Source organism: Somniosus microcephalus, unplaced genomic scaffold, assembly GCF_052327205.1.
Source record: "Somniosus microcephalus isolate GS21.2 unplaced genomic scaffold, FLI_Smic_1.0 unresolved_chr1, whole genome shotgun sequence".
Classification (NCBI taxonomy): domain Eukaryota; kingdom Metazoa; phylum Chordata; class Chondrichthyes; order Squaliformes; family Somniosidae; genus Somniosus; species Somniosus microcephalus.
In genome coordinates, this window is record NW_028225179.1 from 87,362,307 (window position 1) to 87,378,338 (window position 16,032).

General features: G+C 49.6%; 1 protein-coding gene across 1 annotated transcript in view; it reads left to right on the forward strand.

Moving 5' to 3' along the window:
* The first annotated feature begins 277 nt into the window (after positions 1 to 277).
* Positions 278 to 16,032, forward strand: part of LOC147095564 (zinc-binding protein A33-like) — a 28,451-nt gene continuing 12,696 nt past the window's right edge. The window contains exons 1-5 of the mRNA XM_085974692.1: positions 278 to 1,438; positions 3,122 to 3,217; positions 3,298 to 3,531; positions 15,508 to 15,530; positions 15,623 to 15,750. Of these exons, the coding sequence (XP_085830818.1) occupies positions 341 to 1,438; positions 3,122 to 3,217; positions 3,298 to 3,531; positions 15,508 to 15,530; positions 15,623 to 15,750 (1,579 nt within the window). The 5' untranslated portion in view covers positions 278 to 340. The remainder of the gene's footprint in view (positions 1,439 to 3,121; positions 3,218 to 3,297; positions 3,532 to 15,507; positions 15,531 to 15,622; positions 15,751 to 16,032) is intronic.

Sequence of the window (16,032 nt, forward strand, 5' to 3'; positions counted from 1 at the left end):
GGGAGAGGCTTCCACACTTCTACCACCCTTAGTGTGAAGAAGTGTTTTCTAACTTCTCTCCTGAAAGGCCTGGCTCTGATTTTAAGGTTATGTCACCAAGGAAGGGGTCCCAGTCCAAATTCCAGCCCTCCCCCCAGACTTGTATCCTCAATCCAGGCTAAGAATTTTTGTGCCTTTGTGTTTTATATGTTTGACATTCAAAGAAATAAAGATTTGCCAGACAAGTTTGCCTGATGACAGTGTCCCTTTAAGAGGACAGATTGTGAAATGAGTTCACAATAAACTGGGAGAAATGAAACTGAAAGTAAAGTGAGCCACAGAATCAGGAGCAGCAACTGAGATGGCCGTCAGTAAACAGATCTTCACCCTGACCGAGGATTTAACCTGTTCCATCTGCCTGGCTCTGTTTGTGGAGCCGGTGCGACTGAACTGTGAGCACAACTTCTGTAAATCCTGTATCCAGAAGTGTTGGGGAAAGCAGCGTAAGGCTGTGTCCTGCCCGGAATGTCAGGGGGTTCTCCCCCGGAGAAGCTACACCAGTAACAGGGTGTTGGCCAATCTCTCCGAGAAAGTACGGCAGCTGGTCCTGATCCTGAAGCTGGAGAAGGAACACGGCGAGAAGCTGAACCGGGACACGGAGAAGGAGTGGTCTCACTGTGAGGAACACGGTGAGAAGCTGAACCGAGACACGGAGAACGAGTGGTCTCACTGTGAGGAACACGGTGAGAAGCTGAACCGGGACACGGAGAAGGAGCGGTCTCACTGTAAGGAACACGAAGAGAAGCTGAACCAGGACACGGAGAAGGGCCGGTCTCACTGTGAGGAACACGGCGAGAAGCTGAACCGGGACACGGAGAAGGAGCGGTCTCACTGTGTGGAACACGGCGAGAAGCTGAACCGGGACACGGAGAAGGAGCGGTCTCACTGTGAGGAACACGGCGAGAAGCTGAACCGGGACACGGAGAAGGAGTGGTCTCACTGTGAGGAACACGGTGAGAAGCTGAACCGAGACACGGAGAACGAGTGGTCTCACTGTGAGGAACACGGTGAGAAGCTGAACCGGGACACGGAGAAGGAGCGGTCTCACTGTAAGGAACACGAAGAGAAGCTGAACCAGGACACGGAGAAGGGCCGGTCTCACTGTGAGGAACACGGCGAGAAGCTGAACCGGGACACGGAGAAGGAGCGGTCTCACTGTGTGGAACACGGCGAGAAGCTGAACCGGGACACGGAGAAGGAGCGGTCTCACTGTGAGGAACACGGTGAGAAGCTGAACCGGGACACGGCGAAGAACCGCTCTCACTGTGAGGAACACGGCAAGAAGCTGATGCTGTTCTGTGAGGAGGATGAGATTCTGATCTGTGCCTGTTTTGTAGATTCTCCCTCACATTCAGACCACAGGTTCCTGTCGGTACAGAAGGCAGTTCTAAAGTACAAGGTAAGGGGACACTGAGTTACCCGTCTCCATTATTCACTGTGCTTATTGGGCTGTAATTAGCGCTGTTTGAAGTTAATTAGAAAACTTTTGGTCAGTCCTCCTGTTTGCTATTTTCAGCTCAACACTGACATTTGACAGTGAAGAATCTGAGTGATAAGACCAGTTAATAGTGTGTGGACTAGTGTGTTACAGGCTGTATTTACACTAATGCTGCAGTTTAACGCAGCTTCCAGTAACACTCCAGGGTCTTGAGCACATAAATCTAAGCTGACACTCCAGTGCAGTGCTGAGGGAGTGCTGCACTGTCGGAGGTTCCGTCTTTCACCTCCGTTAAACCAAGACCCCGTCTGCTCTATCAGGTGGACGTAAAAGATCCCATGACACTATTTCGAAGAGTAGGGGAGTTATCCCTGGTGTCCTAGCCAATATTTATCCCTCAATTAACACCAGAAAAAAAGTTTATCTGGTCATTATCACGTTGCTGTTTGTGGGAGCTTGCTATGTGCAAATTGGCTGCTGCGTTTCCCACTTTACAACAGTGACTACACTCCAAAAGTACTTCATTAGCTGTAAAGCCCTTTGAAACATCCGGTGGTCGTGAAATTCGCTATGGAAATGTAAGTCTTTTATTTGCAAGGCCAGCATTTATTAGCCATCCCTAATTGCCGTTGAGAAGGTGGTGGTGAGCCACCTTCTTGAACTGCTGCAGTCCGTGTATCGAAGATACTCCTACAGTGCCACTTTTGTAACTTGGTTTGTGCCGATGTTGTTTCAACTGATTTTTGAACATATATTCCTGCAGTGTTAGATTCAGTTCATAAGTTTGTGCAATAACTGAGGGTCCAGGTATCATCCCATTCCATTGACCCAGCAGGGGGCTTAGCTAAAACCAACACACAAAGACCTGCTGCTGCCACATCAAAGGGTCGGATTCCACTCGGGGTCATAACGTTGATTGACAGGTCAGTGGGCGGAGCTCCCCTTCTCATAGAATTAAGGCTGGTGATAAATAAGTCTCTCTCACTCTCCCAGACACAGAGAGTGAGCTGTGTTGTCACATCAGCAGTGAGATGCTGTCCATGAATTAAAACTCTGGACCAGCTTGTTTCAAGAGCTCAGCTAGAGAAGGTGAGCCAGTGTTCAAAGAGTGTTCCATCTTTGTTATATTTAATAACTGAGGAGTGAGGAAACTGATTGTTCTCCCTGTTAAATCTGTGTAGAATTACACAGAGTCTACAGCACAGGAACAGGCCATTCGACTGTAATATAACCACTTTCCAGCTTCTCCTTCAGTGTATCTCTGCTATTGGCCTCAACCACTCCCTGTGGCAGTGAATTCCACATTCAACCACTCTCTGGGTAAAGAAGTTTCTCCTGAATTCCCTATTGATTTATTAGTGACTATCTTCTATTGACGGCCCCTAGTTTTGGAATCCCCCACAAGTGGAAACACCATCTCTACGTCGACCCGATCAAACCCATTCATATATTGAATGTAACATAAACCAGTTGTTGGTGTGAAGCTGTGCCTGGTCTGAGTGAGTACTTTTCACACTGCCTTTTGTAAAGAAAGGGGTCCACACTAGTGACACGGGCAACATTCCCTGAACAGCTGCTCCCACAGTTTGGGAATAAACAGCAGACATTGCAATGGGTTATGGTGAGATCTGGTTCCATTTTTAGGACCAGCTGAAATCGGCCTTGGATTCCATGGAGGAGGAAAAGAAAAGTAAAAGTGAATTAAAACGGCAGCAGGAGGGGAGGATTTCAGAACTGGATGTGAGTATTACTGCTGTTACCTTTAAACACGGCCACCCTTTAACAACCTGCTGCTTAAATGATCTCTCTCACCATCTTAGCAACTCACAGGATCCCTGGAGCAAGACATCTCCGCACAATTTGCCAAAATCCATCGATATCTTGAAGAGAAAGAGAAACATTTAATCGAAGAGCTGAGGAGACAAAAGGAGGAAGATCTGCGACCAATGGAGAAGAACTTGGAAAGAAGTGAAGAGGAACTGACGTCACTTGAGGAGAACAGACTGAACCTTTGTGTAGACATCGAGCAGCAAGACAGTATCTCTTTTCTCAAGGTGACCCTTTATAACCCAATCCCCAAGCTGTTGGTGTAAGTGTAAACAGCACTTTATAATAGGGCTCAAACCCCATCACAACAATGCACAATGTGCAGTATAACTGAGGACAAACAGGTATCAGTCAGGACTGAGCTCTGAGTGTCGAGGAGACTGTTCCACACTGTCAGGACCTCACACTGGCTGCAGTATAACTGGAACCAGAGTAAACGGTCCAGAAATGGAGTGTGAGAGAAGAAAGGGGATGCATCTAAACCAAGGAGGGGCGAAGAGACTTGCGAGGAGCATTGAGGCAGCAGTGGGAAATCATTCAAACTAGAGAGGTGGGGGGAGGGCCGGGGGGAAACCAGAGCCAGCCGAGACAAACCGTAGGGCAGAATGTGGTCAGCAGGACGTTCCACACACACAAGGGGAGAAATTCCTCTCGGGCGGCAGCACAAAACGGGCGATAGCCAATCGGCAGCTCGCTTTACATTCTGCCCAATTTACTGTCCCATCAATGGACTCACTCACACATACAGGGCAGAGAAGGTTGTGATTGCACCGCACAGGCCACTGGTCAGACCACACCTTGAATAGAGGAAAGAATTGAAAAGCAGAGAAAAGTGAACAGGCTGGGGCTCTTATCTGTAGAAAAGAGAAGGCTGAGGGGTGACCTGATAGAGGCCTTCACAATGATGAAAGGGTTTGATAGGGTAGAGGTAGGGAATAGATTTCCACTAGTGAGGGAGGAAAAACTAGAGACCGTGAGTATAAGATAGTCAGGAATGAATCCAATATGGAATTCAGGAGAAACTTCTTTACCCAGAGAGTGGTTAGAATGTGGAACTCACTACCACACGGAGTAGTTGAAGCGAATAACATCGATACATTTAAGGGAAGCTCGATAAACACACGAGGGAGAAAGGAATAGCAGGTTATGCTGATAAGGTTCGATGAAGAAGGGTGGGAGGAGGTTCGTGTGGAGCATAAACAGCGGCACAGACCAGTTGGGCCGAATGGCCTGTTTCTGTGCTGTAGACTCTGTGTAATTCGATGTAAGATTGTGTCTAGTTCTGGTCACCCAGAAGTAAGGCAGTGCTGAGAAGAGCGGTGAGGCTAATCCCCAGTGTCAGGGTCTGAGCCCTGAGGAAAGACTGGAGACACTTGAACCCTTCACTTTGGAAAGGACGGGGGTCATTTTGACTTTGTGTAAAACGTGTGATATCAGCTCAGTCACCCATTAAACACCTCTCCCGATTTGAAGTCAATAGAGACGGAAATGTGGAGAAGTGTTTAACGGGTGGCCGAGCCGATATCGCCCGTGTTACACAATCACCCAGCGTCAAAATGACCCCCGAGGTCATAGAGTCATAGGTAGAGTCATAGAGTTATACAGCACAGAAAGAGGCCCTTCGGCCCATCGCGTCCATGCCGGCCATCAAGCCCTATCTAATCCCATTTTCCAGCATTTGGTCCATAGCCTTGTATGCTATGGCATTTCAAGTGCTCATCCAAATGCTTCTTGAATGTTGTGAGGGTTCCTGCCTCTACCACCCTTTCAGGCAGTGAGTTCCAGATTCCAACCACCCTCTGGGTGAAAAAGTTTTTCCTCAAATCCCCTCTAAACCTCCTGCCCCTTACCTTGAATCTATGCCCCCTTGTTATTGACTCTACTAAGGGGAAAAGTTCCTTTCTATCCACCCTATCTATGCCCCTCATAATTTTGTATACCTCAATCAGGTCCCCCCTCAGCCTTCTCTGCTCCAAGGAAAACAACCCCAGCCTGTCCAGTCTTTCTTCATAGCTGAAGCGCTCCAGCCCAGGTAACATCCTGGTAAATCTCCTCTGCACCCTCTCCAAAGCAATCACATCCTTCCTATAGTGTGGCGACCAGAACTGCACACAGTACTCCAGCTGTGGCCTTACCAGCATTTTGTACAGCTCCATCATAACCTCCCTGCTCTTATATTCTATGCCTCGGCTAATGAAGGCAAGTATCCCATATGCCTTTTTAACCACCTTATCCACCTGTTCTGCTGCCTTCAGGGATCTATGTACATGCACACCAAGATCCCTCTGATCCTCTGTCTTTCCTAGGGCCTTACCATTCATTGTGTATTCCCTTGCCTTGTTAGTCCGTCCAAAATGCATCACCTCACACTTTTCAGGGTTAAATTCCATTTGCCACTGTTCCGCCCATCTGACCAACCCATCTATATCGTCCTGTAGCCTGAGGCTTCCCGCCTCGCTATTTACCATCCCACCAATTTTCGTGTCATCTGCGAACTTACTGATCATACCTTTTACATTCACATCCAAACCATTAATGTAGACCACAAACAGCAAGAGATCCAGCACCGATCCCTGCGGTACCCCACTGGACACAGGCTTCCAGTCACAAAAACAACCTTCCACCATCGCCCTCTGCCTTCTGCCACTAAGCCAGTTTTGGATCCAATGTGCCAAGGCACCCTGGATCCCATGGGCTCTTACCTTCCTGACCAGTCTCCTATGCGGGACTTTATCAAAAGCCTTACTGAAATCCATGTAAACCACATCCACTGCACTACCCTCATCCACACACCTAGTCACCCCCTCGAAAAATTCAATCAAATTGGTCAGACATGATCTTCCCTTGACAAAGCCATGCTGGCTATCCCTAATTAATCCCTGCCTCTCCAAGTAGAGACCAATTCTGTCCCTCAGAATTTTTTCCAATAATTTCCCTACCACTGATGTTAGGCTCACTGGCCTGTAATTCCCTGGTTTATCCCTACTACCCTTCTTGAATAATGGTACTACGTTAGCTGTTCTCCAGCCCTCTGGCACATCCCCTGTGGCCAGAGAGGTTCTGAAAATTTGTGTGAGAGCCCCTGCAATCTCTTCCTTTGCCTCACATAGTAGCCTGGGATACATCTCGTCCGGGCCTGGGGATTTATCCACTTGTAAGCCTGCTAAAACCGCTAGTACCTCCTCCCTCTCAATGCTAATATGTTCAAGTATATCACAGTCCCCCTGCCCGATTTCTATATCCACATCGTCCTTCTCCATAGTGAACACAGAGGCAAAAAATTCATTTAAAACCCCACCTACATCCTCTGGCTCTACACACAGTTTGCCACTTTGGTCCCTAATGGGCCATACTCTTTCCCTAGTTATCCTCTTGCCCTTAATATACTTATAAAACACCTTAGGATTTTCCTTTATTTTGCTCGCCAGTGTTATTTCATGGCCCCTCCTCGCTCTCCTAATTTCTTTTTTAAGTATCCCCCTGCACTTTTTATACTCCTCTAGGGCTTCCTCTGTCTTTAGTCCTTTGTAGTGGAAAAGAGGGAAGTCATATGAAGTCAGAAATAGATGGTGGAAAGGTGAGAAGCAATAAGCAAAGGAGAGAAACACAAAGGGCCAAACTAATTCATAATGAGAGTGTGAAAAAAGCAAGCCTGAAGGCTTTGTATCTTAATGCTAGAAGCATTAGGAACAAGGTGGATGAATTAGTTGTGGAAATAGAGGTAAACAAGTATGATTTGATTGGGATTACAGAAACGTGGCTGCAGGGTGGGCAAGGCTGGGAACTTAACATCCAGGGATATACAATATTTAGGAAGGATCGGCAAAAAGGTAGGGGAGGTGGGGTAGCATTGCTGGTAAAGGAGGGGATTAATGCAATGGAAAGGAAGGATATTAACTCGGATGAAACGGAATCTGTATGGGTAGAAATGAGAAATAGCAAGGGGAGGAAAACGTTAGTGGGTGTGATATATAGGCCTCCAAATAGTAATATGGAGGTGAGGGAAGGCATAAAAAGGGAAATTAGAGAAGCGTGCGATAAGAGCACAGCTGTCATCATGGGTGACTTTAATTTGCATATTGATTGGACTACCCAAACTAGTAAAAATTCTGAGGAGGAGGAATTCCTGGAATGTTTTCGGGACGGTTATCTGGACCAATATGTCGAGGAGCCGACTCGAGATCAGGCCATTTTAGACTGGGTATTGTGCAATGAGAAGGGACTTATCAGCAATCTTCTTGTACGAGGCCCCTTGGGTCAGAGCGATCATAATATGATCGAGCTCTCAGTCGAGATGGAGAGTGAGGAAATTGAATCAGAGACTAAGGTCCAGAACTTAAATAAAGGGAATTACGAGGGTATGAGACGGGAATTGGGTAAGATTGATTGGGTGGTGTTTCTGGGGGGATTGACAGTGGATAGACAATGGCAAGCATTCAAAGATAGAATGGAAGAATTCCAGAACATGTTTATACCGGTTTGGCACAAAAATAAACCTAAAAAGGTGACTCAACCGTGGATAATGAGGGAAATTAGGGACAGCATAAAATCAAAAAAAAGGGCATATCAACTGGCAAAAAAAAGCACCAGACTGGAAGATTGGGGGCAGTACAAGATACAGCAAAAGAGGACAAAGGGATTAATCAGGAAGGGGAAAATAGAATACGAAAGTAAACTTGCAGCAAACATAAAGACAGACTGCAAAAGCTTTTATCGGTATATCAGGAGGAAAAGACTGGTAAAATCCCAAGTCGGTCCCTTGCAGTCCGATTCGGGAGAATATATAATGGAGAATAAGGAAATGGCAGACCAATTAAACTCATACTTTGGTTCTGTATTCACAAAGGAGGACACAAATAACCTCCCAGGAATATCGGCAAACATAGGGACTAATGAGAGGGAGGAGCTGACAGAAATTAGTATCTCTAGGGATATGGTGCTGGGTAAGTTGAGGGGACTGAAGGCCGACAAATCCCCGGGGCCTGATAAACTACATCCTAGGGTACTTAAGGAGGTGGCCCTGGAGATAGCAGATGCTCTAAGGATCATCTTCCGGAACTCCATTGACTCGGGAACAGTACCCGTGGATTGGAGGGTAGCTAATGTTACCCCAATATTTAAAAAGGGGGGTAGAGAGAAAGCAGGGAATTATAGACCAGTAAGCCTTACATCGGTTGTGGGCAGAATGCTAGAGTCCATTATTAAGGATAAAATAGCGGAGCACTTGACAAATGGGGAAAGGATCGGACAGAGTCAACATGGATTTACAAAGGGTAAATCGTGTTTGACTAATCTGCTGGAATTTTTTGAGGAAGTAACTGGTAAAATAGATGGGGGAGAGCCAGTGGATGTGGTGTACCTTGACTTCCAGAAAGCCTTCGATAAGGTTCCGCACAAAAGATTATCATGCAAAATTTAGGCTCATGGGATTGGGGGCAAAGTATTAACGTGGATAGAGAACTGGCTGGCGGATAGAAAACAGAGAGTTGGAATAAACAGCTCGTTTTCGGAGTGGCAGGCAGTGACCAGCGGGGTGCCGCAAGGATCTGTCCTGGGACCCCAGCTGTTCACAATATATATAAATGATCTGGATCAGGGAATTGGATGCAATATTTCCAAATTCGCTGACGACACTAAACTAGGAGGAGGGGTGGGCTCTGATGAGGATGTCAGGAGGCTACAGTGCGATTTGGACAGGTTGGGGGAATGGGCGGATACGTGGCAGATGCACTATAATGTGGATAAATGCGAGGTTATCCACTTTGGGGGTAAAAACAGGAGGGTAGATTATTATCTAAACGGCAATAGATTGGGAGATGGGGAAGCGCAGAGGGACCTGGGTGTTCTTGTGCACCAGTCACTGAAGGAGAGCATGCAGGTGCAACAGGCGATTAAGAAGGCAAATGGTATGTTGGCCTTCATATCAAGGGGGTTCGAGTATAGGAATAGGGATACCTTACTACAGCTGTACAAGGTGCTGGTGAGACCGCATCTGGAGTATTGTGTACAGTTTTGGTCGCCCCATCTGCGGAAGGATGTTCTTGCCATGGAAAGAGTGCAACGGCGATTCACCAGGCTGATACCTGGAATGGCGGGAATGACCTACGAAGAGAGATTAAATAGTTTGGGCTTGTACTCACTGGAGTTTAGAAGATTGAGAGGGGATCTCATCGAAACATATAAAATTATGGCAGGCCTGGACAGGCTGAATTCAGAGAGAATGTTTCCAATGGCCGGGGAGCACAGAACCAGGGGCCACAGTCTAAAAATAGCGGGCAAATCATTTAAAACAGAGATGAGGAAGAATTTCTTCACTCAAAGAGTGGTGAGCCTGTGGAATTCCCTGCCACAGAGGGCTGTGAAGGCTAATTCAATAAATATTTTCAAGAGAGAATTGGATATATTTCTGAAGGCTAAGGGGATTAAGGGTTACGGAGAAAAGGCGGGGACGGGGTACTGAACTGGTAAGATCAGCTATGATCTCAGACGAAGATCAGCCATGATCTCATTGAATGGCGGAGCAGGCTCGAAGGGCCGAATGGCCTACTCCTGTTCCTATCTCTATGTTTCTATGTTTCTATGTATCTGCCAAAAGACCCCCTTTTTTTCCTAATCTATTCTCGTATATCCCTTGACATCCAAGGTTCCCTGGGCTTGTTGGTCCTACCCTTGACCTTTACGGGAACATGTTGCCATTGTACTCTCTCTATTCCCTTTCTGAAAGACTCCCATTGCTCCGATGTGGATTTTCCTTCAAGTAGCTGATCCCAGTCCACATTGGCCAGATCCTGCCTTATCATATTAAAATCGGCCTTCCCCCAATTTAGAACCTTTATTTTCGGTCCATCCTTGTCCTTTTCTATGACTACCTTAAATCTCACCGAATTATGGTCACTGTCACCAAAGTGCTCACCTACTAACACTTCTACCACTTGCCCCGGCCACATTCCCTAGAATTAGGTCCAGTACCGCCCCCTCTCTTGTAGGACTTTCTACATGCTGGCTCAAAAAGCTCTCCTGGATGCACTTTAAGAATTCTGCACCCTCTAAGCCTTTCACACTCTGACTATCCCAGTTAATATTGGGGAAGTTGAAATCCCCCACTATAATTACCCTATTATTTGCACACTTCTCTGAGATTTGCCTACATATCTGTTCCTCTATCTCCCCCTGGCTGTTTGGGGGCCTATAGTACACTCCCAGCAAAGTGCTAGCCCCCTTTTTGTTTTTAAGTTCAACCCATATGGCCTCATTAGAGGAACCTGTTAATATATCATCCCTCCTTACAGCAGTAATTGTCTCCTTAATTAATATTGCGACACCCCCTCCTCTTTTACCACCGCACCCCCCCTCTGTCTCGCCTGAAGATTCTATACCCCGGAATATTGAGCTGCCAGTCTTGCCCCTCCCTCAACCATGTCTCCGTGATAGCAACAATATCATACTCCCATGTGTTCATCAACAACTTCAGTTCATCCACCTTATTCGTAAGACTCCTTGCATTAAAATAAATGCCATTTAGCCTTGCCCTACTCCCTTGTGCCGTTACGTATTTGCTCTGCCTTCCAGTCTGACTTATTTTTTCCTCTATATTTGGCTGTACATCACCCCCTATTATAGCTCCACTCTGTATCCCATCCCCCTGCCAAGTTAGTTTAAACCCCCCGAACAGTGCTAGCAAACCTTCCCACAAGGTGTCTGAGAGGTGGTTTTATTGAGGTGGAAGGGAGAGTAAATAGTATGGAGACGGCAAATCAAAATCATACTTTAATTGTTGGAGTAGGACAAGGGAAACTAGGAAATGTAAATCTGGGACTGATGTCAGGAAGTTTATCTCACACAACAGTGATGAACACATGGAATGAGCTAATGGGTAGCATTAGGAGAGGAACCGATTAGATGATGTAATGTGGGGTGGGGCACCGCTAGTCTGTCTAGATGGAGGAATTGATGGGCCGAATGGCTTCCCTCATCTATAAGTATCCTGTGAACTCACCATCTGAAAATCTCCTGCAGGTGACTGAGGTTTCCTCAGTGAGGGTTTGTGCTTTCGGCCCCTTAGTTTTCTCCCCCTCTATTCTGTCCTGAGAGCAGTGACATGTTGGGGTTCAGTCCCATGGGTGCTAGCCCTGAGAGCAGTGACATGTTGGGGTTCAGTCCCATGGGTGCTGGCCCTGAGAGCAGTGACATGTTGGTGTTCAGTCCCATGGGTGCTGGCCCTGAGAGCAGTGACATGTTGGGGTTCAGTCCCATGGGTGCTGGCCCTGAGAGCAGTTACATGTTGGTGTTCAGTCCCATGGGTGCTGGCCCTGAGAGCAGTTACATGTTGGTGTTCAGTCCCATGGGTGCTGGCCCTGAGAGCAGTGACATGTTGGGGTTCAGTCCCATGGGTGCTGGCCCTGAGAGCAGTGACATGTTGGGGTTCAGTCCCATGGGTGCTGGCCCTGAGAGCAGTGACATGTTGGGGTTCAGTCCCATGGGTGCTGGCCCTGAGAGCAGTGACATGTTGGGGTTCAGTCCCATGGGTGCTGGCCCTGAGAGCAGTTACATGTTGGTGTTCAGTCCCATGGGTGCTGGCCCTGAGAGCAGTGACATGTTGGGGTTCAGTCCCATGGGTGCTGGCCCTGAGAGCAGTGACATGTTGGGGTTCAGTCCCATGGGTGCTGGCCCTGAGAGCAGTGACATGTTGGTGTTCAGTCCCATGGGTGCTGGCCCTGAGAGCAGTGACATGTTGGGGTTCAGTCCCATGGGTGCTGGCCCTGAGAGCAGTGACATGTTGGGGTTCAGTCCCATGGGTGCTGACCCTGAGAGCAGTGACATGTTGGGGTTCAGTCCCATGGGTGCTAGCCCTGAGAGCAGTGACATGTTGGGGTTCAGTCCCATGGGTGCTGGCCCTGAGAGCAGTTACATGTTGGTGTTCAGTCCCATGGGTGCTGGCCCTGAGAGCAGTGACATGTTGGGGTTCAGTCCCATGGGTGCTGGCCCTGAGAGCAGTGACATGTTGGGGTTCAGTCCCATGGGTGCTGGCCCTGAGAGCAGTTACATGATGGTGTTCAGTCCCATGGGTGCTGGCCCTGAGAGCAGTGACATGTTGGGGTTCAGTCCCATGGGTGCTGGCCCTGAGAGCAGTGACATGTTGGGGTTCAGTCCCATGGGTGCTGGCCCTGAGAGCAGTGACATGTTGGTGTTCAGTCCCATGGGTGCTGGCCCTGAGAGCAGTGACATGTTGGGGTTCAGTCCCATGGGTGCTGGCCCTGAGAGCAGTGACATGTTGGGGTTCAGTCCCATGGGTGCTGACCCTGAGAGCAGTGACATGTTGGGGTTCAGTCCCATGGGTGCTGGCCCTGAGAGCAGTGACATGTTGGTGTTCAGTCCCATGGGTGCTGGCCCTGAGAGCAGTGACATGTTGGGGTTCAGTCCCATGGGTGCTGGCCCTGAGAGCAGTGACATGTTGGGGTTCAGTCCCATGGGTGCTGGCCCTGAGAGCAGTGACATGTTGGGGTTCAGTCCCATGGGTGCTAGCCCTGAGAGCAGTGACATGTTGGGGTTCAGTCCCATGGGTGCTGGCCCTGAGAGCAGTGACATGTTGGGGTTCAGTCCCATGGGTGCTGGCCCTGAGAGCAGTGACATGTTGGGGCTCAGTCCCATGGGTGCTAGCCCTGAGAGCAGTGACATGTTGGGGTTCAGTCCCATGGGTGCTGGCCCTGAGAGCAGTGACATGTTGGGGTTCAGTCCCATGGGTGCCGGCCCTGAGAGCAGTGACATGTTGGGGTTCAGTCCCATGGGTGCCGGCCCTGAGAGCAGTGACATGTTGGGGTTCAGTCCCATGGGTGCTGGCCCTGAGAGCAGTTACATGTTGGTGTTCAGTCCCATGGGTGCTGGCCCTGAGAGCAGTGACATGTTGGGGTTCAGTCCCATGGGTGCTGGCCCTGAGAGCAGTGACATGTTGGTGTTCAGTCCCATGGGTGCTGGCCCTGAGAGCAGTGACATGTTGGGGTTCAGTCCCATGGGTGCTGGCCCTGAGAGCAGTGACATGTTGGGGTTCAGTCCCATGGGTGCTGACCCTGAGAGCAGTGACATGTTGGGGTTCAGTCCCATGGGTGCTGGTCCTGAGAGCAGTGACATGTTGGGGTTCAGTCCCATGGGTGCTGGCCCTGAGAGCAGTGACATGTTGGGGTTCAGTCCCATGGGTGCTGGCCCTGAGAGCAGTGACATGTTGGGGTTCAGTCCCATGGGTGCTGGCCCTGAGAGCAGTGACATGTTGGGGTTCAGTCCCATGTGTGCAGGCCCTGAGAGCAGTGACATGTTGGGGTTCAGTCCCATGGGTGCTGGCCCTGAGAGCAGTGACATGTTGGGGTTCAGTCCCATGTGTGCAGGCCCTGAGAGCAGTGACATGTTGGGGTTCAGTCCCATGGGTGCTGGTCCTGAGAGCAGTGACATGTTGGGGTTCAGTCCCATGGGTGCTGGCCCTGAGAGCAGTGACATGTTGGGGTTCAGTCCCATGGGTGCTGGCCCTGAGAGCAGTGACATGTTGGGGTTCAGTCCCATGGGTGCTGGCCCTGAGAGCAGTGACATGTTGGGGTTCAGTCCCATGTGTGCAGGCCCTGAGAGCAGTGACATGTTGGGGTTCAGTCCCATGGGTGCTGGCCCTGAGAGCAGTGACATGTTGGGGTTCAGTCCCATGGGTGCTGGCCCTGAGAGCAGTGACATGTTGGGGTTCAGTCCCATGGGTGCTGGCCCTGAGAGCAGTGACATGTTGGGGTTCAGTCCCATGGGTGCTGGCCCTGAGAGCAGTGACATTTTGGGGGTCAGTCCCATGGGTGCTGGCCCTGAGAGCAGTGACATGTTGGGGTTCAGTCCCATGGGTGCTAGCCCTGAGAGCAGTGACATGTTGGGGTTCAGTCCCATGGGTGCTGGCCCTGAGAGCAGTGACATGTTGGGGTTCAGTCCCATGGGTGCTAGCCCTGAGAGCAGTGACATGTTGGGGTTCAGTCCCATGGGTGCTGGCCCTGAGAGCAGTGACATGTTGGGGTTCAGTCCCATGGGTGCTAGCCCTGAGAGCAGTGACATGTTGGGGTTCAGTCCCATGGGTGCTGGCCCTGAGAGCAGTGACATGTTGGGGTTCAGTCCCATGGGTCCTGGCCCTGAGGGCAGTGACATGATGGGGTTCAGTCCCATGGGTGCTGGCCCTGAGAGCAGTGACATGTTGGGGTTCAGTCCCATGGGTGCTGGCCCTGAGAGCAGTGACATGTTGGGGTTCAGTCCCATGGGTGCTGGCCCTGAGAGCAGTGACATTTTGGGGGTCAGTCCCATGGGTGCTGGCCCTGAGAGCAGTGACATGTTGGGGTTCAGTCCCATGGGTGCTAGCCCTGAGAGCAGTGACATGTTGGGGTTCAGTCCCATGGGTGCTGGCCCTGAGAGCAGTGACATGTTGGGGTTCAGTCCCATGGGTGCTAGCCCTGAGAGCAGTGACATGTTGGGGTTCAGTCCCATGGGTGCTGGCCCTGAGAGCAGTGACATGTTGGGGTTCAGTCCCATGGGTGCTGGCCCTGAGAGCAGTGACATGTTGGGGTTCAGTCCCATGGGTGCTAGCCCTGAGAGCAGTGACATGTTGGGGTTCAGTCCCATGGGTCCTGGCCCTGAGGGCAGTGACATTTTGGGGTTCAGTCCCATGGGTGCTGGCCCTGAGAGCAGTGACATGTTGGGGTTCAGTCCCATGGGTGCTCCGCCCAGTCAGCAACAGGGGGCTATTTGACTGTGTGGGCATCACACTGATCCTAATCCTGTTTTTCTTCCGATGTGTAGACAGGTGCGTGTTGCCCCAGAGCTGCCTGGAAGTGTCCAGGAGCAGGTACATCGGCTGCTGTCTCCCGATCGAAGGGATGCTGAGGTTAGGTGTAACACCACTGTCCCCAGCTCAGGGCCGCACAGACCAGAGACAAGCTCTGAGTTACTGGGGAAATAGAGACCAGAAATAAAAGGAACTGATCAGTGAACCTTCAAAGTCTTCAGCAGCAGAGGAAACCCTGTCGAGTGTATTCCGGGGGTAACTGACGTGGTTTCACATCACTGGAGCCCGTCAGTGAAAACTCCACCCAGATCCCTTCACATTTTACTAAAACCACTGATTATACATCATTAAACTGTACAATCTAAACAGTGCCGTATATTTATTAAAATGTTTCTGATTCTCTGTCCTGCAGGAACTGAAAAGATTGAGAGAAAGGTGAGTATCCAATCCAAACCCACACACGGTCTGACACTGTGACCACAGTTTGTATCCTGCACTGAGTGACTGAATCAATCCCATTCAAACAGGTACCTGGACAAAGGTGAGGAGGGTGAAGGTGCAGAGATCCTGGTGTCTGCAAGTCTGAAATACACAATGTTTCGAGGCCCGTTACTTTACGCAGTGTGGAAAGAAATGAAACAGATCATCTCTCCAGGTAAGAAACTCCACAGCTTTGTGTCCACTTCCTGTCGTGTCCTGCTCTCTTCCCCCTCTCCTGAAGGTGCTGCCTGTTGCTGGGTACAGATCACTGGGGCAGCAGCTCTGGGGCCTCACTCAAGGGGCCATTCTTTATGTGGAACCTTAGATTGAGCGATTCAAGCATGAGGGTGTTATGTCTGACATTGGTGATAGGTACTCGATTGCCTTGGCCTGAGCACATGGAGTTTGATAGTGCTGTTATCGTTGTATTGTGTCTGACATTGGATATAGGTGTTCG